The 22710-nt window shown below is 42.1% G+C and overlaps 1 protein-coding gene across 6 annotated transcripts in view; it reads left to right on the top strand.

The window, feature by feature from the left end:
* Window positions 1–22710, top strand: part of CNOT4 (CCR4-NOT transcription complex subunit 4) — an 898013-nt gene that overhangs the window by 693633 nt on the left and 181670 nt on the right. For all 6 annotated transcript variants that reach the window (XM_030215603.1, XM_030215604.1, XM_030215600.1 and 3 more), the window contains 2 exons: window positions 10537–10786; window positions 11456–11947. In XM_030215603.1, the coding sequence (XP_030071463.1) occupies window positions 10537–10786; window positions 11456–11947 (742 nt within the window). The remainder of the gene's footprint in view (window positions 1–10536; window positions 10787–11455; window positions 11948–22710) is intronic.

Raw genomic sequence — 22710 nt, 5'->3', positions numbered from 1 at the left:
CATCCCACAGACACAGAGCCAGCTCTAGCAACACAGAAAGAAGAAACAGAAGCCAGCACAGAAGCTGACCACCAGAATAAGGTAAGTCTGGGAGAGGTCACGGCCACAATCGTAACATTTAGCAAATTTGCTTTTTCTTCATCATTATCTATATAGCGGTTCTTAGCATCTTTCAGTCTCACAATTCCCTTTTTAGTCTTCCTCCTTTCACTAATATACCTGACGAAAGTTTTGTCACCCCTCCTGACATTTCTAGCCATTTGTTCTTCCGCTTGCGCTTTCGCCAGACGTATCTCTCTCTTGGCTTCTTTCAGTTTCATCCGGTATTCCTCCCCGTGTTCTTTTTCATGAGTCTTTCTGTATTTCAGGAATGCAAACTCTTTAGCCTTTATTTTCTCAGCTACTTGTTTGGAGCTTATTCTTCCTTCGGTGAACCCTCTCCGCTGCGGACAGCCGCTGTCTTCCGATAACCATAGGTTCTTCTGGTGCTCTGGGGAGCAGTACCCTCCTAGGCGATGGAGGGCGAGTTGACCGAACAGCTGGCCTGGTGAGCGATGGTTGACCGGCCCGTTCCTGTGCCCTCTCTTGAAAACGGACTTCCACCCGTATCCAAAGGGCAATCAACGCCTCCAAAGCAGTCGGAAGATTCCGCCCAGCCAGCTCATCTTTGATCCTGACATTAAGGCCTTACCAGAATATCGCCTTGAGGGCCTCTGAGTTCCACCGAACCTCAGCCGCTAAGGTCCAGAAATGAATTGCGTAGTCTCCCACGGACCCATTGTCTTGCTGGACCCATAATAAGTTAGTGGCCGCCAAGGATGGTCACCCAGGAACATCGAAGACCATCTTGAATTGACGAAGAAACTCCCCTAAATCAGACAGCAGGGGATCCTGCTGTTCCCACAGGGGCGAGGCCCAAGCAGGAGCGGAACCTGCAAGAAGAGAAATAATGTAGGTGACTTTCGTAGAGTCGGAGGGGAAGGCCCCTGGATTCATGCTGAATAGCATTGAACACTGGTTCAAGAACCCGCAGCATGCCGCAGGAGTACCATTAAAACGCGGAGGCTGGGGGAAACGAAATCCAGGCGCCCCGGAGGCAAGATGTGGCCCCGGACTGCTGGGAGGCCTCTCGTCCTGGAGAGCGGAGACTTGCGTACAGACCTCTTGTAAGGCCCCTGAGAGCTGATTCAAGTGGATTTGTTGCTGGAGGGTGTGCGCGAGGTTCGCAAGGTTTGACTTGCCCGGTGAGCTCATGGTTTCGGCTTACTGTACTGGGATGTTCGTGAGCCCTTGTGCCCAGTCAGAGCACGGCCCAAGAGTCTGTGTCCCACTGGGCGGCCGAGCAACCCTGAATCTTCGCATGGGAAGGCTGCCGTTCCCCGGGGGTTGAGCCCCCAGGTGTGGGCAGCCCACAGGGCTTCGGGCACGTACAGCGATTGCGGGGCCAGAAGCGGAGAGTGGCAGGACTCCGGCAGCAGTAGGGCAGGCGACAGACCAGAGAAATCAGGACCAGCAGAGGTCAGGTCCGGCAGCAAACAAAGAGTAGTCAAGTTCCAGCAGAGATCAGGGCAGGCAGCGAGCAGAGATAAATCAGATTCCAGCAGAGGTCAGGTCCGGAAAGACGTTGTCGAATCACCACAAAATCCACCAAGGTAGAAGCTGAAGCAACTGCTGAGGGGAAAACCAGCCTTCAATAGTCCTCCCATCAGAGAAACCTAGGCACAGGTGAACGGCGAGGAACCTCATTGGCTGTTCTCCAAGAACTAGCATGAAAAAGCCTATTAAGATGGCCGCCCTCCATGCACCATCCAAGATGGCCGCCGTCATGAGCTATCCAAGATGACCGCTGCTCAGGCACTGCTCCGACTGAGCCTCCCAAGATGGCCGCCGTCATGAGCCATCCAAGATGACCGCTGCTCAGGCACTGCTCCGACTGAGCCTCCCAAGATGGCCGCCGCCAAGAGCAGAGAGGAAGGAGTGTGATACCACTCTGGTTGACACTTGTCCACCCCTACGAGGAACTGGGGAGCAGACTATCTGGAAGGAGCGCCGAACAGGTGAGGGAAGCGACTAGGAGTCAAAAGCAGCATCAAACAGGTAGGCCTTTAGCTCGGATTTGAAGGCGGCCAAGGATGGAGCTAGACATAATGGCTCAGGAAGTCCATTCCAGGCATAAGGTGCGGCGAGACAAAAGGAACGGAGTCTGGAGTTAGCGATGGAGGAGAAGGGTGCAATTAGGAGAGATTTCAGGATATTTGATAAAATCTCTCCTTTTGCCTAGTGAACGGAGTTCCTGGGAAGGAGTGTAGGGAGAGATGAGGATGGAGAGGTAGTGTGGGGCTGCAGAGTGAATGCACTTATAAGTCAATAAGAGGAGCTTTAATTTTATACAGAAACGGATAGGGAGCCAGTGAAGTGACTTCAGGAGAGGGCTGATATGGGCATAGCGACTTTGGCGAAATATTTGTGCAGCAGAATTTTGAACAGATTGAAGAGGAGAGAGATGGCTGAGTGGAAGACCTGTGAGAAGCAAGTTGCAGTAATCCAAGCGAGAGGTGATGAGAGTGTGGATGAGGGCTCTGATAGAGTGTTCAGAAAGGAAAGGGTGAATTTTGGCGATATTATAAAGGAAGAAACGACAGGTTTTAGCAATCTGTTGAATATGTGCAGAGAAGGAGAGGGAGGAGTCGAAGATGACCCCAAGGTTATGAGCAGATGAGACGGGAAGAATGAGCGTGTTGTCAACAGAAATAGAGAATGGGGGAAGGGGAGATGTTGGTTTAGCTGGGAAGATAAGGAGCTCAGTTTTGGACAAATTGAGCTTCAGGTGGCGATGAGACATCCGGGTAGCAATGTCAGAGAGGCAGGCAGATACCTTGGACTGGATTTCTGCCGAGATTTCTGGTGTGGAGAGGTAGATCTGGGAGTCATCAGCGTAAAGGTGATACTGAAAACCGTGGGAAGAGATCAGAGCACCAAGGAGGAAGTATAGATGGAGAAAAAGAGAGGTCCCAGGACGGATCCCTGAGGTACACCCACTGAGAGCGGGATAGAGGAAGAGGAGGATCCACCAGAGTATACACTAAAAGAAAGCTGTGGGAGATAGAAGAAAACCATGAGAAAGCATAATTCTGAAATCCAAGTGAGGACAGCGTGTCAAGGAGTAGGCTGTGATCAACAGTATCAATAGCAGCAGAAAGATCAAAAATGAGGAAGATAGAATTAGAGCCCTTTGGATTTAGCCAGGAATAGATCATTGGAGACTTTAGCAAGTGCTGTTTCAGTTGAATAAAGGGGACGAAAGCCAGATTGGAGTGGATCAAGAATAGGTTGAGAAGAAAGAAAATCGAGTCAGCGACGGTGGACAGCACATTCTAATATCTTGGATAAGAAAGGGAGGAGGGAGATGGGGCGATAGTTGGAAGGAGAGGTAGGATCCAGAGGTTTTTTGAGGAGTGGGGTGACTACGGCATGTTTGAAGGCATCAGGGACAGTCGCAGTGGAAAGTGACAGATTGAGGATATGACAGATGAAAGGGGTGACAGCAGGAGAGATAGTGTTGAGTAGATGAGTGGGAATAGGGTCAGTGGAGGTTAGTTTTGAGGATGACTGAAGAAGTAAAGTTTCTTCTTCAGTGATTTCGGAAAAGCAAGAAAAGGAGGCAGTGGTAAGAGGGTTGAGAGAGTGGACTAAGGGAAGAAGGGGTGGAGGAGAGCTGGTTGTGAATTCAAGTTTAATCTTGTGAACCTTATCATGAAAGTAATCAGCCAGAGTCTGGGAAGAAAGTGAAGGGGGAGTAGGAGGAGAAGGCACTTTGAGGAGAGAGTTTAACGTGGCAAAGAGACGTCTAGAGTTTGAACCAATAGAGTTAATCAATTGGATGTAATAGTCCTGTTTGGCAAGTTGGAGAGCAGATTGGAAGGAAGTCAGCAAGAATTTGAAGTGAATGAAGTTAGCAAGGGCACGAGATTTAAGCCAAAGGCATTCAGCAGAGTGGGCACAAGAGCATAGGTAGTGGATAGAAGAGGTCAGCCAAGGTTGAGGTTTGGTACGTTTAACGGGACGAGACACAGGAGGAGCGAGAGTGTCCAGAGCAGATGACAGAATAGTATTATAGGAAGAGACAGCCTCATTGACGGACTTGGTACAATGAAGTCACTCTATCAGTCTGCTCCTGCTGCAATCTCTTCTTCCAGGGGGTACTTGGGTGCCGGGCAAAGGAGACCCTACTACTTTCAAAGGCATAAGGGCCCTCCTCTTTCCTGCCCTTCCCAGCCAGCCCAGAGTTCTCGCTCCTGGTTGGAGCAGCAGAAAGCTCAGAAATTCCAGCCAGCTCTGTGTGAGAATAGCCCCAATAAAAGTAACCATTCCAGTGACCTGTTGGTAGGAGGGAGACTGAAGTTTTTCCAAGCAGGGTGGCCCCTGGTAACCTCAAACTGGTGGGTTCTCCAAATAGCTTGCGTGGGTTACATCCTCTATTGATTGAATCACCCTCCAGATTGCTACTTACAAAGGAACTCTTTTGCCATTTACAGACCAAAGCAGTTGAACCTGTTCCACCATGGGAAAAAGGGAAGGGATTTTATTCCAAGTATTTAGTGGCTGGCTGCAAGACCTCACAAAATGTGGCACACACAGGTTATAGGTAAAAGTCAAAGCACTTTATGTATACAAGGGAAATGGCCATCTCATTTCCCTCACAGGCTTGGTACTTCTTCTAAAGTCTCTTCAAGCACAGTCACAGTTTTAGTAGCCATGTCAGGGACATAATCACAGTTCCCGTATCCTGTTCTAGAAATAGCTCCATGTTCAAATACCGAAGGGGTGATTGGCCTGCCTTGGCAGTCTTGGTTACTTCTCACACAGTAGCACAATCCCTGGAATCATAGACTTGAGGCTTCTTTCAACGCAGAGTGCAAGCATCTGAGTTAGGCCACTCCTTCTCCCTGGAACTCCCTCAAGTACTGCAGCCAAGCCAGAACACCCTAGGAAGATCCTTGAGGCTTCCCATCCTCTTCTGCCAAAGTGCTTTTAACTTTCTGCTCTCTACTTGAGCCCCGCCCTCCTGGCCATACAGGCTAACATACCTATTGTTAAAGTGGCTTCACTTCAGTGAGAGAGTATTCCTAAGAAAACCCTGCCTTGTAACACTCATTCCCTCACAGTGCCCAAGAAAACAAATCTCATCCCATCCTAGATCTAAGGGCCCTTAACAAATATCCTGTAAAAGAAATGTTCAGGATGGTTTCCCAGGGCATCTTAATACCCATGATTCAGGAAAATGATTGCCTATGCCCTCTGGACCTAAAGAATGCTTATATCCACATCCAGATACATCCCATTCACAAGAGGTACCTCAAATTTTGAGTAGGGGAACATTATCAGTGATGTGTTCTGCCTTTTGGCCTTGCATCAGCTCCCAGGATCTTTACAAAATGCCTTGTAGTAGTCTCGACATTGATACACAGGCTGGGTGTACCTGTGTTCCCCTACTTGGACAGGTGACTGGTAAAGAGCACATCAAAGGAAGGGACTCAAGAATCAATGTGAAGAAATATTCCTATCTGTCATGAAAATGCCTAGCCACCCGCCTGGGGTTACCCCGTGGCCACTTAAAGGGTCTATCACTAGCATAGCTCAGGTCCGCCTGCACCTGCTGCTTGTGCTGTACACTAGCACCCTCCTCCCACCAACTGGGTCACAACCACTTCTGGGCGAGTCTTCCGCTTTCAAATTATCCCCAGTGATTTCTAGCTTACTGGAGCCACACTCCCAGTGGTCCCACAGTTTCCAGAAAGTACTCAGACCCAACACACAAACCTCCAGGATTCTTTATCAGTCCAGACAGAGAGGCAATAAACTAAATATTGTTTGTCTTTTAAAAATCGAACAGTGGAACAAAATAGTGCAATCAGCAAACAATAACAGGTAACTGAAATATGGATCAATTATAACACTAACGAAACATTGGTTACTTCCTAGAAAGTACCAGGGGAGATCAGGGCATATAGCTGTTCACCAGTTTCAAATATAACTATTTTTATACAGGGCTTCATCAAAGATCTCTTTCTTTCTTTCTTTCTTTCTTTCTTTCTTTCTTTCTTTCTTTCTTTCTTTCTTTCTTTCTTTCTTTCTCTCTCTCTTTCTTTCTTTCTTTCTTTCTTTCTCTCTCTCTCTCTCTCTCTCTTTCTTCTCCCAGGCTGAAACTAAAGCAGCAGTCAGCAACAACTGCTGGGTAATTAATCAGAGCCCAGTCAACAAGTTTTAAAAGTATACTTCTCACTGTACTGTAGATTCACTTCTTCACTGAGTGAAAATAAAAGAGGGCATCCACTTTTTTAGAACAGCTTTAATATAAACATGCACCACCTGCTGACAAAACTAGAGAAAAGCATTTCAAAATTAATAAGGGCAATTTTACAGGCTTAAAACACACTGTTCTGTCACACTGTCAATCCACTAATAAATTTGCTGTCTTCAGATGCTAATCTTCCTGTTTACTCTTTTAGAAAATTAGTATTTGATTCCTCATGCTCATCAGCTTTTGGTTGCGTGGACCCAAGCCTATGTAACCAACCACCCAATTTCTTTGTAGTTCGGCCCTTCCTATATTAGATTTAAATGATCACAAAGACGTGGCTTTTTTTAAGAGAGCTTTTTCTTTGCAATTCTTAGGTTTCATTATCTTCTATTTTCAGATTTTAGTATTACATTTTTTCATAGTCTTCAGTTAAAATTGTCTGTGCAACTGTCCCCTACTCTAATGTGTCTTGTCTTTTTGTGGTTTATTTTTAATGTATGCTTTGTTTTTTATAGGATATTGTAAATTGTTTTGATACTCTCTGATACTGCAGTATACCAAATTTTACAAATAAATAACTATTCAGGTGTTGTAGCTACTAAAGCTCATGATCAGTTGCCCAAAGTCCCATTTCACCCCAGTTTGAGTATTGGAATTCATAGAAGCCCTGCTAGACACAGCTCAGGCCTGGGCCTTCCTTCCAGACCTGTGCACAGACGCATTAATCAGCAGTCCACTTTGTTTCTTTTGATCCAGACAGGATGGGGGTAGCAATCACGAAATGCACTTGAACCAGTTGGCTGGCAGATTGCATCTTCTTATTTCCGCCCAAGCCGGGCTGAATCTGGAGGGCCATGTCATAGCTTACTATGTAAGAGCTATGGTGGCGTCGGTAGTCCACCTGAGATAAGCTTTTTTTGAGGAAATGTGCAACATGGTCTTTTATCCACACACTCACATTGCACTACTGTCTTGAGCAAGATTCCCAACGTGACATCTGGTTTGGTCAGTTAGTCCTGCAGAATTTGTGATCCAACCCCATCCTGCTAGGCCTGTTTTTTTGCTTATGTTGTAGGCTATATAAAAAAAATATATTAAGCAGTACCATGTTCCTGTTGCTACTGTTGGCCTTTTCCTGTTGCAGGTTTTGTTCCGATTTTCCCCTTTTTGTTTCAGTAAGCCTGGTGGCTATAAGAACATAAGTGTTGCCAAACTGGGACAGACCAAATATCCATCAAGCCCAATATCCTGTTTCCAGCGGTGGCCAATCCAGGTCACAAGTACCTGGTAAGATCCCAGAACAGTAAAACAGATTTTATGTTGCTTGTCCTAGGAATAAAAGAAATTGTGGTGTGCAAAACACAGATGGGAAAATCCACTGCTTATTCTATTCTATTCAATCCTAAGTCCATCCTAATAATGTCTTATGGACTTTTCTTTTAGGAAATTATCCAAACCTTTTTAAGACCCTGTTTAGCTATCTGCTTTTACCACATTCTGGTGGCAACAAATTAGAGTTTAATTACTCATTGAGTGAAGAAATATTTTCTCCGATTTGTTTTAAATTTACTACTTAGTGGCTTCATTATGTGCCCCCTAGTCTTGTATTATTGGAAAGAGTAAACAAGCGATTCACATCTATCCATTCCACTCAACTCAGTATTTTATAGACCTCTGTTATATCTCCCTTCAGCCATCTCTTCTCCAGGCTGAAGAGCCCTAGCCACTTCAGCCTTTCCTCATAGGGAAGTCGTCCCATCCCCTTTATCATTTTCGTCGCCCTTCTCTGTATTTTTTCTAATTCCACTATACGTTCTTGAAATGCAGTGACCAAAATTGCACACAATATTCAAGATGTGGTTGCATCATGGAGCGATATAGAGACATGATAACATTCTCATTTTTGTTTTCCATTCCTTTCCTAATAATTCCTAACATTCTATTTGCTTTCTTAGCTACCGCTGCACACTGATCTTTTTCCTGGGAGGTGAGTCCTTTAGTTTGGGTTCCTGTTTCCCACATTCATCACTTTGCACTTGCTCACATTAAATGTCATCTGTCATTTGGATATGGCACATCAACCCCACCTGTGTCGGGGTAATAGATTTCCCAGTCTCGTAAGGTCCTCTTGCAGTTTTTCACAATTTTCTTGTAATTTGGCAACTTTGAATAACTTTATGTCATCAGCAAAGTTAATTACCTCATTAGATATTCCCATCTCTAGATCATTTATAAACATGTTAAAAAGCAGCAGTCCCGGCACAGACCTCTGCGGAATCGCACAGCCTATCCTTCTCCTTCGAGAATACTGACCATTTTACCCTACTCTCTGTTTTCTATCTTTTAACCAGTTTTTAATCCACAATAGGAGATTCCCTCCTATCCCATAATGTCCTAATTTCCTCGGGAATCTTCTATGAGATAGTTTGTCAAGTGCCTTTTGAAAATCCAGATGCAGAATGTCAACCAGCTCATCTTTATCCACATGTCCAGAGATGCCCTATGGAGAATTATGTCCTGCTTGTCTTCAGGTGTTCTCCGAAGACAGCAGAACACCACTGCCAAGTACCCACCCACTGTCCTAGGAGTTGCATTCTCTTAGCTATAATGTTAGAATGCCTTGGTCCTTCTCTGGCACTTGCAGGCGGGAAGATGCGCACCTGTGTGGTGCTGCTTCCAGAAGCTTCTAGGGTTAGAATGCTAGGGAAGCTCAGTTGGGTGGCATCACCCAAATGTGGAAATTTGTGTTCTGCTGTCCTAAGAGAACACTGCTACAGGTGAGTAATTTTGCTTTTTGCTCCCTTCTGCTGTCACATTTTCACTTCTTCCAGTACTTGGTGTCATCTTTATTGCTTTTCTTGGGGATAATGGGACTGGCTCCTCCAATAACAGTGTTGCATACATCCATCAGTGTTGTCCCGTATTTCTGAGAAACCAAAAATTGGGAAAATTCATCATATGGCGCAAGAACTACTAGAACTTCCTGCCAGTTAATGTTGTGGAGTGAGAATTGTGAAAATAAAAAAAAAAGAAGAAGCTTCTAAGCTAAGTACTTGAAGTTTGAAAAAATATGTTTTTTTGATAAAAGGTAAATTATAAGAAAAAAGTTAAAAGTAATAAAATTTTGGATCAATGACGAATACATGCCCACTCTAAGCAATGCTTGGCTTGATAAATTGAGCCGTAGTAGTGGTGTCATGCCCATCCGATAGATCCAGCAGTGCTACTAGACATAAGTGTATTTTGTGAGATGAATTTGTAACTGGTGTGGAGCTGGGCATTTTCACTTGGAGATTGTAAGCTCTTTGAGCAGGGACTGTCTCCCTTTGTTAAATTGTACAGCGCTGCGTAACCCTAGTAGCGCTCTAGAAATGTTAAGTAGTAGTAGTAGTAAGTAGTAGATATAGGAGCCCCCTCCATTGAGAGAATCTACTGATATCGTTAATTATGACAATTATGATAGCACTAAAATAATTAATGGATATGGTTGATACTATTGAACATAAGAACTGAAAAGGGAAGTTATCAACATGAGCTACTGTTAAGTTGAGTTATTTTAGCACAGAGGACGGGCGGGGATGGAGTAGATTCCAGTGGGGATGAGCAGGAATGGGTTAGATTCCAGCAGGAATGGGTGAAATTTCTGTCCCTGTGCAACTCTCTACTCTGAATAAGAGGCAGAAAATGGGTGAAATTTCTGTCCCTGTGCAACTCTACTCTGAATAAGAGGCAGAAAATTCAGTACCTATTCTTCCCCTCATCATATTAATGTCAGTACAAAGTTTGTTTCTTTTTTTATTATTATTATTATTAGCATTCAATCTGTCTGTCTTCAACAACAGTGCTTTTTCTGTCTGAATGGAAGCCTACTCTTATATTTATACTGTTCACCTTATTGTCCTGTTGCATGCAACTGAACTGCTTTTTCACATTTTTCTTTTTAACAGTAAAACACAGTCATTGTAAAATGAAAGCATTGCAAAATCCCGGAAAACTGAAGAATATGTATAACTGAAGTATTTAGGAGGAGGAACTCTCTGCTGATCTCTTGACTACCATGTACAGAAACACTAAGGCATATTCTGCATGTAGCTATTATGGCTAACTCTTGGTTATTGTAGCGCAAAAAAGATGGGAGTTGGAATGCAGACTTGTTGTTTGATCTGGGGCAGATTAAAATTACTTTTTTTCCCATTGAAATATGCATGATTTTTGTTTTTTCTTCTACATTTTAGATGATATCAAGTGACACACCATCACCCCCACCAGGCCTTTCCAAGGCCAATACAATGATCCCTATCAGTTCATCTAATCACAATGCTCGGTCTCCATTTGAGGCAGCCACAACAGAATCACAGTCACTATTCTCTGACAATTTTCGACATCCCAATCCCATCCCAAGTGGTCTTCCTGCCTTCCCCAGTTCATCACAGACGCCCAGTGACTGGCCCACAGCACCAGAACCACAGTCTCTCTTCACATCAGGTACATGGAGCTATCATATTTTTGCCTTAGATTATCTCACATTATCTTTGGTGTTTGCATTTTATTTTTTAACCTGTATTTTTACGGCAATACCATAATGTGATGGCATTATTTGTCCTTTTGAATACACGGAAATAAAGGTCAACAAACAAACTTCAGGTGATACCTTTTAATTGTACTAACTTAATACATTTTGATAAGCTTTCAGTGGCTTCCTTTTACAAGTCAGAGAAGATTAAACTAAGGATATTGTCTAAATGTACAAATAAAATCTGTTGGATTATAATTATGGAAAACTGTGAAGCTATAAAAGGGCTGGGGAGCTCAAGTGGTTAGAGTATATTGAGAAAGTTAAGGTGACAAAAGCAGCATTTTTTATAGCTATGGAAAATTGACCAACAGTGGGTGAGATAATCGGTATCCTTAAGACTCTCTTGGTTTTGTTTGAAAGTATTTGATCATTTTAATTTCAAGCATGTTTATTCTTAGGTAGTTTAAGTTTTAAGTGAACTAATACAGCATCTATAGTGCATTTGCTACATTTTATGGAAATTTTGGAAATGTATGGTAAGATCTGAATTGCAAAGGAATAAAGTGGGTTGAAGGGGAAGTGTTCTAGAAATGTTGTTAGTCTTTTGTAACTTTTTGTTTGTTGTCCATTTCCCATAGAAACCATTCCTGTCTCCTCCTCCACAGACTGGCAAGCTGCGTTTGGGTTTGGGTCCTCTAAGCAGCAAGAGGATGAGTTGGGTTTTGACCCTTTTGATATAACCCGCAAAGCCTTAGCAGATCTGATTGAGAAGGAACTATCAGTCCAAGACCAGCCCTCCCTCTCACCTATGTCTCTTCAGAACCCTCCACCACATACCAATGCCAAAGGGCCAGGCTCTGGCTTCCTACATCCTGCCATGCCTTCAAATGCCAACTCTCTTGGTAGCACCTTTTCAGTCTTGCCACAGCGGTTCCCACAGTTTCAACATCGGGCAGTTTACAGCTCCTTCAGTTTTCCAGGCCAGGCGACTCGCTACCCTTGGATGGCCTTCCCACGCAATAGCATCACGCACTTGAACCACACAGCAAATCCAACCTCAAATAGTAATTTCTTGGACTTGAACGTCCCACTACAGCCCAGCACAGGTCTAGGAGGGATCTCTATAGCAGGTAGGTAAAATGAAGTGACCATATTCATGGTTACCAATTTTTGTCTACCACAGATTTAAGTGTGGAGCAAGGGGAAGAAAAGGAATAAACTACTAAACCAGGAATGCTTCATCATGCAGATTAATGTAGGCCTATATGGTGGAGGTAATTTTTTGCCTTCTACTCTTGAAGAACAAAGCCTTTGACTGACATCCTGAGCACTGCTGCAAATGGATAAGGAAATATGCTTACAATTTTGTTTTGGTCTTCCACAATATGCTTTTTGATATTTTACTGTTGTCCAGTAACATAGCTTCCCTAAAATACCTAATGGAACATGCACCAAATGAATCCCAATTAGTAGGGTATGAATATATGTAAAATGAATGTGGATACTAGTGTTGTATTAGTAAGATATTAGTATTGTGCTGCTACAGAAGCAAATCAGTTGAATGACCTCTTTTCCATCTTGTTGAAATTGATCTCCAAGCGGATACCATGGTGGGTCAATGAAAAGATGATGCAAAGAAGGTAAAAACATACATGTGAAACTAATTTTCATTACTTGATTACTGTTAATTTTATGTACAGCTTGAGGATACTGAGAAGCCATGGGTAGTGTAGAGGAGCCTTCTTAACTTAAAGGGAGACTGCCATGGATTTTTTTTAAATTTTGTTAAGGTTATTACTCCATTGTGAATTTACACTTTACCATGTATTCACATGGTATGCTGTGTCTTCTCTCCCAAAAAATAAATGTATTAATAAAGAATTTCTGCAAAATACCATTGTAATCACTTAGCATAAAAGTGTGAGAGTTTGAGAACAGCATCTGTTTCAAGTCAGCCCTTTTTTCCTAATAAGGTGAGCATGGAGTTTGTAAAATTATCACACCATATATGTAAGACAATATCTCTACTACTGATTCGTTGAAGAGGTAAATATTTAAATCCTTATCTCACTTCCATACATTAAATATGGACCTTTTATGAAAAAACAGGAGGAACAAGCCTCAACGAGCTCAAAGTACTATTAGTTTATCACAGGCATTAAAAACACTCTAATAATTATAGGTCCTCCAAAGAATTCCAGAGCTACAAGAACATTTTAATAAATATGCAGACTTATCTTAACCCTTTAGTGTCCAGTGTTCCCATCAATCTGTTCCCATATGGTTTATTACAGGAACATTGGACACTAAAGGGTTTTAATGAAAGTCTTGAACTCACCCAGTAGTCTTAACACCGTTTGTGCAGGAGCCCATGTCTGATGGTGGTCAGCGTTTTTTTTTTTTTTTTTTTTAACTGCCTCAATGAATCATGGACCTCTGGGGGCACTCAATGAAACCTGCACAAACGGTGCTAAGACTACTGGATGAATTCAAGACTTCCATTAAGACAGGTCTGCATATTTAATAAAATGGATCTGGAATGCCTTGAAGGACCTGTAATTATAGTAAGTTTTTTATGCCTGTGATAAGAGTGGAGTGAGCTCAGAATAGTACTTTCAGCTCATTGAGACTTTTTCCTCCTGTTTTTTTCATATAAGGTTCATATTTAATGTATGTCATTCACATAAGGTGGTACATGGAAGTGAGATAAGGATTTAATATTTACCTCTTCAGCGAATCAGTAGTATGAGTATGGTATGATATGAGTACTTCACTTGTCTTTACTTTTGATTGATAGTTTGTAAAATTATTCGAACACTACTGTGACTGATGAAATTGGGCCTCTCAGGTCATTCTAAGAATGCAGCGCCCTCTACAAAACTGCACTGATGATGGTGCAGGAATTCCTTGCTTTGTAGTAATATTAAATGTTAAGTACTACATTAAAAATATTAAATATTTGAAGCAGATACTGTTATCAATATCACAGATTCCTATATATAAGTGGTTACAGAGTTTATAGTAATTTATAAGTAGAGGAGTGTGGTAGCTGTGTTAGTCCACTCTTAAGGTTATCAATAGAAATCAAACAAAATAAAACATGGAAAAGAAAATAAGATGATACCTTTTTTTATTGGACATAACTTAATACATTAAGTATTAAGTTATGTCCAATAAAAAAGGTATCATCTTATTTTCTTTTTCATGTTTTATTTTGTTTGATTTCTATTGATAACGATAGTATTTATATAAAGTATTTGGCAGTCTTCATTTAAAACTAAATAGTAAAACAAGATGAACTTGAGCAAATGCTTTTATTTTTCAGATGGGAGCTTGAGGTTGTTTAATATTGATCTTTATAATGAATATGCAGTATGCCTTAGTAGTAATCCAATTAGAAAAGAAGTGAATATATGCAACAATAGGTACATAATTTTCTCTTTTCTTCAGTTCTTTGGGAGACTCCAAAGGAATAAAATAGCAGTACCTACATTGCAGCATTGCAACTCAGTTTAACACCAAACTCCGATATAGTTGATGGGGACAGAAAAAGACCAAATGATCTCTGCTTAGTTATTCCTCCACACTTCAGTGATATTATCCCAGCTATCAACAATAGTGTGATACTCCTTATCAAAGATGGCCTTTGTTAGCGTCTTCTATTGATTTTCACTCCCTGTAGTAAGTGAACATGCAGGGTTTCCTTTGAAGTTTGCACCCACCACCTTTCTCCCTCCTGCCCTCTTGTTTTCCAACCACAAGATCTTAGCAACCGCTAACAGTTCATCTGTTACCCAAATATCTAGCCTTCTAATGTCCCAGTTTCTTTAGGAATGGCACCCCGCCAGCACCACTCTCCGCACTAAACCTGTGCAGCATGAAAAGTTCATAATCTGCCAGACTTCGCTAAGAGTGCCTGTGTTTCTGCTAAGACTTCTAGGAGTAAATATTTCAGAGCTTAAACAGTTAATATCAGGTGTTAACTGAATAAGACCATTGATTTTAAAATTTTGGGGCACCAGACACCTTGGGTAAGTGTCTCACAGATATAATAGAGTGGGGCATATGTATTGCAGAGCATAAAATGCTCAGTATTCGGTATGAGATGCAATCTAAGAAAGCTGGAAGAGCAGTCAACTACTTCATACTAATTTTCAGTATGCATTTTGGGTGTAGATATCTAAGAGAATACTGCACATGGGTGGAGTAGAGTTAATGATGTCCTTAGAACAGGAAGAAAATTCAGCGTGATTAAATTAGATTTTTTTTTCAAACTATCATAACAGTATGACAAGATGGTGTCCAGAGCCATTTATAGCAAGGGACATAGCAAATTGAAAAAGGGAAGTGATTAACTGTGGAGGTCATTCGTGAAACCTCACTTGTAGTATTGTATACCCTTCTGAAAAGATAGGCTAAGAGTAGGCAGGTCAGAGAAATCCTACCAAAATAGTGTGGACTCTGCACCAAAAATTAAATTAGATTTAAGTATCTAAATATGCAATTTCCTGAGCATGTTTTCTCAAATGGGTCCTGGAGTACAACCTAGCCAATCTGGTTTTCAGGGTATTCACAAGGAATATACATGAGGTTAGATTTGCATTTATTGTTTCTATAGATATCCTGAAATCAGATTGACTAGAGGTACTCTAGGACCAGCTTGAAAAACACTGTTCTGAAGAAAACAGAGATATGATTTAAATCAAAAGGAGTATGAACCAAATGAAAGGAAAGGAAGTTTTAGAATTTAAGGGTCATGATATGAGGCTTTTGGGAGGTAGACTGAAAAGCACAATAACATGAAAATGTAAGATGTGTGTACTAGTCAGATCAAATGTCTATTAAGCCCAGCATCCTGTTTCTCATAGTGAACAAGGAGGAGATGTTGAAGAGGCATTGAAAGAAACAATTAAAAATATCACCTGGAGTGGCAACTCCATGAGGACCAGCAGTAAAAACACCAACATATACCAGTATGGCAACCAGGATAACACTTATTAGCACATCAACCCCGTTTGTATTAGGGTAATAGATCTTATTGGACACACAGTAACACAGTAAATGACGGCAGATAAAGACCTATGTGGTCCATCAAATCTGCCAACAAGGTAAACTTATTGCAAGAACACAGTGCACTGTTAACTACGTAGGACTTGCTGACTGAGAATCTTCTATTCTCAAGTAGTGCTGTACAACTTAACAAAATGCCAAGCTGCAACTGTCAACATTTTATGTAGTTGTTCAGCACTATTTGAGAATAGAAGATTCAGTCAGCAAGTCCTATGTAGTCAACAGTGCATTGTGCTCTTGTCCAATAAGATCTATTACCCCTGTTATAGGTGGCGTTGGATGTGCTAATAAATTTTTCTCTTGGTTGCCGTACTGGTGTATTTTGGCATTTACTCAGGTCCTTATGAAACTGCTACTCCAGATGGTATTTCTTTTGATAGTGGCCAATCCAGAGCATAAGTACTTGGCAGGATCCCAAAGAGTAGATTGATTCTTTTATTGTTTATAGCCTACATCAGCGGTTCTGAAACCTGTCCTGGTGTACCAGCTACCAGTCAGGTTTTCAGGATATCCCTAATGAATATGCATGAGAGAGATTTGCATATAATGGATGTGACAGACATGCAACTCTGTCTCGTGCATATTCATTAGAGGTATCCTGAAAACCCAACGGGCTGGTGGCCTCCCAGGACAGGTTTGAGAACCACTGGCCTACGTGACTAATAATGGTTTGAGATTTTTTCCAATTCAAAAATATGTCAACAGGGTACTAAATGCTGACAAAAGCAATCAAAAAATATATAATATTTACTGAAAGCTAACTACTAGTGACCCCTACACCACTATATATAACAGCATTAAAAAAAGAAACCTCAATACGTCACACTTAACATCCTTATTGGAGTCCCAGTATTATCCCTGGTTTTTAACATAGAAGTATAGAAACAAACATGATGGCAGATAAGGACCAAAATGGCCCATCCAGTTTGCTCTTCCACAGTATCCACTATCTCCTCATTTTCCTAAGGGATCCTATGTATCTATCCCATGCTTTCTTAAATTCCGACACAGTCTTTGTCTCCACGACCTCCACTGGGAGGCCATTCCACGCATCCACCACCCTTTCCGTGAAAGAGTATTTTCTTAGATTCTTCCTAAATCTGTTTCCCCTTAACTTCATCCTATGCCCTCTCATTCCAGAGTTTTCCTTCATTTGAAAAAGGCTCACCTCCTGTACATTAATGCCAGAAGGTGAGCCTTTTTCAAATGAAGGAAAACTCTGGAATGAGAGGGCATAGAATAAAGTTAAGAGGGAGAAAATGCATGGTTTCCAAAAAAAAAAAAAAAAACAGGCACAAAACATAATTACAAAAGGTGCAGGGAACATTAAAGCCAGATAGAATCTAAAAAAGTTCCACAAAAAAACTCAAACTGTGCACAGCAAATTTAAAAAAAAAACCCCTTCAGTCCTGAAATCACTCCAGCATTGCAGCAGAACATGCCATATTCTCAGAAGTAGTCCACTGACAGCTTTCTAAGGGCCCCTCCCATGTGGTATAAACCTCAAGATGCAAAGAAAAGTGGCACTGGAGTTAATTATGTATACAGGGAAAGGAAGTGGGACTTGATATACCACCTTTCTTTGGTTTTTGCAACTACATTCAAAGTGGTTTACATAGTATATACGGTTAATTATTTTTTTCCTGTGGCAATGGAGCATTGAAAATCTAAACAAGGACACCTTATTTTCAGTGGGTTTCTTTCTTGAAGTGCAATATTAAAGCCAGGGTTTTTTTTTTTCCAGTTTTCCTTTTTTTCAGTCTGAAATCTGTGATAGTACTGGGACTCCACTAAGGATGGTAAGTGTGATATATACCCACATCCTGGGGTTTTGAGGTGCCTAGTGCAGGGAAGCGGAGCGAGGCGGGGAACGCTGCCGCGGAAACGGGCCCAGATGGAACGGGAGGTGAGGTGGACGTGACACTCCCTCATGGGATCCATCACCTTTTGTCTGAGCAGAGCACTTTGAAAAGCATCCATGATCTCTCTACTTCTTTCTGATTCCGCAGATGGAACTTTCTATCCACTTCTGGAAGATTGAAATTTCCCAACAGCGGCTCTCTTTTCTTTCACAACTTTTGGATATCTGTAACCAGATCTTTATCTAGTTCCTTCGATTGTGCTGGAGGTCTGTAGACAACACCCGTGTGGACAGAGGTTCCATCTTCTCTTTTTAAGGTTATCCATATCGCTTCTTTCTTTCCCCAGGCCCCTGTCTTTTCAGTCGCTGTGATATCATTTCTCACATTACAGAGCTTACTCCTCCACCTTTAGGACCATCTCTATCCTTCCTAAATAGATTATAGCCTCATCGACCTGCCAACCAGAAACTCCACAAAATCTGCACGATCATATCTAAACCTCCACTACCCAAGCAGCAAAAGACTCAAATACAAATCCACCTATACAACCAGCTTTTCCTACCTAAGCGCACAACTATGGAACGCATTGACAAAAGCAGTAAAAACTACGCTCGACCACCTAAATTTTCAGAAAGCACTAAAGACAGACCTGTTCAGAAGAGCATACCCCACTGACCCAACATAAGAATACCGGTCACTTGCGACACAACATAACCAAAGACTGCAACGGACATTACCTGACTCTTCTTCCCCCTTTCCCTCTCTAACTTCCCCCCAACTGTTTCCTACCATACATATACCCCATTGTACCACAATATCACTTTGTATTTGTTCATACTATGTATTTGTTCAAACTGTAATCAGCTAACACCGTTAACAGTTATATGTAAGCCACATTGAGCCTGCAAAAGGTGGGAAAATGGGGGATACAAATGTAACAAATAATAATAATAATAAATGTTGTAATATATAGTGGTGCAGGGGTCACTAGTAGTTAGCTTTAAGTAAACAATATATTTTGTTTTGTTTGGATTTTTCCTTCATGGAGAGAGATTGATAAGCTCAGCTCCGGAGAGGGACATCGGGGAAGTGATGTGTGAGGATCTCAAGGTGAAGAAACAATTCAACAAGGCAGTGGCCATAGCCAGAAGGATTCTAGGCTGCATAGAGAGGGGTATAACAAGCAGAAGAAAGGCGGTTTTGATGCCCCTGTTCAAGTCATTCGTGAGGCCCCACTTGGAGCATTGTGTTTAGTTTTGGAGGCAATATCTTGCTAAGGACATAAGACTTGAAGCGGTTCAGAGAAAAGTGACGAAAGTGGTATAGGGTTTGTATCACAATATCAATCATTCTCCAGAAAATTGTATTTTGTATATATTGAATATTTAACTTTAGCTAAAATATAAATACAATACGTGCCTTAGAATCATTCACTCTTCATAACTCATTCACCCCACAATAGCATGCTTCACACTCTTCATTCATTTTCACAGTCATATCATAACCTGCGCTCCATGGAACTGTCATTGCTTCAATCCAGTGACTAATACAAGGTATGCGTTATACTCTTTTCAGGCTACAGCCATTGCTAAGATAGTTCATAAATATTGGGACATGGTAGCAGTTCACGCTGAATTACAAGAATGACCAAGGGTTGCTTATAAGTGCAGTGTGAATATGGGGGAGCTTTTGAAGCGACCTCATTTTGATCAGTCGAATGGCATTCACTCCCTTTGTCCAATTGCGTGTATTATGCACATTCAATGACTACTGACCATGTACTTATTCCAGGTACAACAAAAAATTGTTTTTTTAAATACAGCACTACATGTGAGACGCAGCGGGTGGTATATTGCATTATATGCCCATGCCAACTATATTATATAGGACAAACAAGCAGAAAGTTGAATCAGCGTATAGCTGAGCATTTAAATTACATAAGAAAGGGGTGACTGGAAGCCCTACTAGTGGCCCATTGGCGGGAAGCGAATCACTCAATAGATGATTTGTGATTCACAGCATTAACACATGTGACTTTGAGGCATGGGGATGACATTAGTGAAGCACTGAGGATGCAAGAACAAAGGTTAATCTTTTCATGGCGCACAATGGTTCCCCATGGTTTAAACTTAGATTGGTAATTTTAACTGGTTGGCTTTCAATAAACACTAAGGGAAAAGTGGGTTCTGCCTATAAAATCTTAGCAGTGGTTGAAGAGGGTAGCCCAGTCAACGTACCAGAAGTGAAGGTGGCAGGATTTGGACGGGATTACTCTTGACACATATTCGAGTTACTACACAACTACACCGCTCTCTAGTGGTGAATGGTATCCCAGAATCTCACACGGGGTCTTCTGTTTCAGCTCCCTCTGCTTCACAAGCTCCGCACCAAGGATGCCTCTATGGTAGGTTGGAGTGCACACTTCAATGGTCTCCACACACAGGTTCTTGGTCCCCACAGGAGAAATGATGACATATTAACCTCCTGTAATTGGGAGTAGTCTGGAATGCCCTCAAAACTTTACAAAACCGTATTCTCAATCAGATAATAACTCCTTCACATAGACAACCAGGTTGCAATGTATTACCTGAACAAACAAGGGGAACAGGTTCTTAGGCATGCAATCCAAATATGGACTTGGGCAGCTTCTGAAAAGATCTCTCTAAGAGCTGTTTCCATAGCCAGCAAACAGAATGCTGTGGTAGATACATTGAGCAGAGTCCTACAGCTTCACAAATGGTCCCTTATCATCTCTGTTGTTAGTCAAATATTGTAGCAATGGGGGACCCCATTGATAGACCTCTTCGCTTCTCAGAACAAGCAGCTTCCCCACTTTTGTTCCAGGATTTATGATTCCAACCGTGCAGCCCCAGATGCCTTCTTGCTCCACTTGGGAACAGACCTTCTATACGCCTTTCTTCCACTACTTATAGGGAAAAAAGTCTTCTCAAACTGTTTTGATACCAAGGGACCATGATTCTTATTGCTCCCAACTGGCCATGTCAAATCTGGTTCCCTTGTCTCTTAGATTTATTGTCCAGAGAACCAATTAGGTTAGATCCTTTCCCAAACTCTAATAACACAGAATGAGGAGTCCCTCCTCCATCCAGACTCTCGCTCTCTAGCTCTGACTGCATGGTTCCTGATGACATAGATTTACGTTCCTTAAACCTTCCTGATGGAGTTTCTAGGATACCTTCTACACAGCAATGTTGCCATTTCAGGTGAAAAAGATTTTCCCTCTGATCTACAGCCAGAGCACTTGACCCTCCTTGCAGCTCTCTGCCTACCCTTATGGATACATCCTCCATCTTTCAGATTCTGACCTTAAGACTAAGTCAGAATACACTTGAGTGCCATTAGCACGTTACATTTCAGAGTTGATAATAAACCAGTTTGTTTATCTCCTGATAGTAAGATTCATGAAAGGTTTATTTCATACCAAACCTTCTTTCAAATCACTGCCTGTGATTTGGGATCTCAATGTCATCCTTACAGCTCTCATGAAACCTCCTTTTGAACCACTTAGTTCCTCCCTAAAGTGTTATCGGAGTTCCATCTCAATCAGTCCATTGTACGTCCTGTCTTCTTCCCTAAGACTGCAAATGTGCTCTAGCGTATTATCTGGCACGTAAAAAACCTCATAGTAAGTCGTTCCAGCTTTTTGTATCCTTTGACCTTAACAGATTAGAGATACCCATCACCAAATGTACTATATCTGCTTGGCTGGCTGACTGTATCTCCTACACATATACTCTGTCTGGGCTGACCCTTCATGACTGGGTCACTGATCACAATGTAAGAACCATGGTGGCTTCAGTAGCCCATTTCCACTTTGCCTCCATTTAAGAAATTTGTAAGGCGACTAAGTGGTCTTCTGGCCACACCTTCACTGCTCACTACTGTCTGAAGCAACATTCTAGTCAGGATAGCTAGTTTGGACAAGCAGTCCTGAAGAATCTTTTTATTACTTTAAAATCAACTGTACCCTCTGGTCCTTTTTTTCCCCCACCAGTCTCCACAACCTGCTTAGTAGCTAAACAATTCATTTATGTTGTGAGCCTGGCAGCTAGTGAGTCTCACATGTGAGAATATTATACCTGCTTGTCCTTAGAGAAAGCTAAGTTACTTACCTGTAGCAGGAGTTCTCTGAGGACAGCAGGCATATATTCTCACATCCCTCCCACCTCCCCTTGAAGTTATCTGCTTAGCTTTAGTATTGTACTGCTGGTACCACACCCAAGCGTTGGGTGGGAAGACATCCACTCATGCGTGGTTGGGGGCACTGCCTCAAAATTTTAAAATGACAATGCACTATGGTAGTGTCTGCACCAGGCTCTGTGGATGACATCACATGTATGTGAGAATATATGCCTGCTATCCTCAGAGAACACCTGCTATAGATAAGTACTGCTACTACTATTTAGCATTTCTATAGCGCTACAAGGTGTACGCAGCGCTTCACAAACATAGAAGAAAGTCCCTGATCAAAGAGCTTACAATCTAATAGACAAAAAATAAAGTAAGCAAATCCAATCAATTAATGTGTACAGGAAGGAGGAGAGGAGGGTAGGTGGAGGCGAGTGGTTACAAGTGGTTATGAGTCAAAAGCAATGTTAAAGAGGTGGGCATTCAGTCTAGATTTAAAGGTGGCCAAGGATGGGGCAAGACGTAGGGGCTCAGGAAGTTTATTCCAGGCGTAGGGTGCAGCAGGACAGAAGGCGCGAAGTCTGGAGTTGGCAGTAGTGGAGAAGGGAACAGATAAGTAGGATTTATCCATGGAGCGGAGTGCACGGGAAGGGGTGTAGGGAAGGACGAGTGTGGAGAGATACTGGGGAGCAGCAGAGTGAGTACATTTATAGGTTAGTAGAAGAAGTTTGAACAGGATGTGAAAACGGATAGGGAGCCAGTGAAGCGACTTGAGGAGAGGGGTAGTATGAGTAAAGCAACCCTGGCGGAAG

The sequence above is a fragment of the Microcaecilia unicolor genome, chromosome 10 (genome assembly GCF_901765095.1).
Source record: "Microcaecilia unicolor chromosome 10, aMicUni1.1, whole genome shotgun sequence".
In the NCBI taxonomy this organism is placed as follows: Eukaryota; Metazoa; Chordata; class Amphibia; order Gymnophiona; family Siphonopidae; genus Microcaecilia; species Microcaecilia unicolor.
The sequence above is the reverse complement of the archived record's forward strand: the minus strand, read 5'-3'. Positions and strand labels throughout refer to the sequence as shown.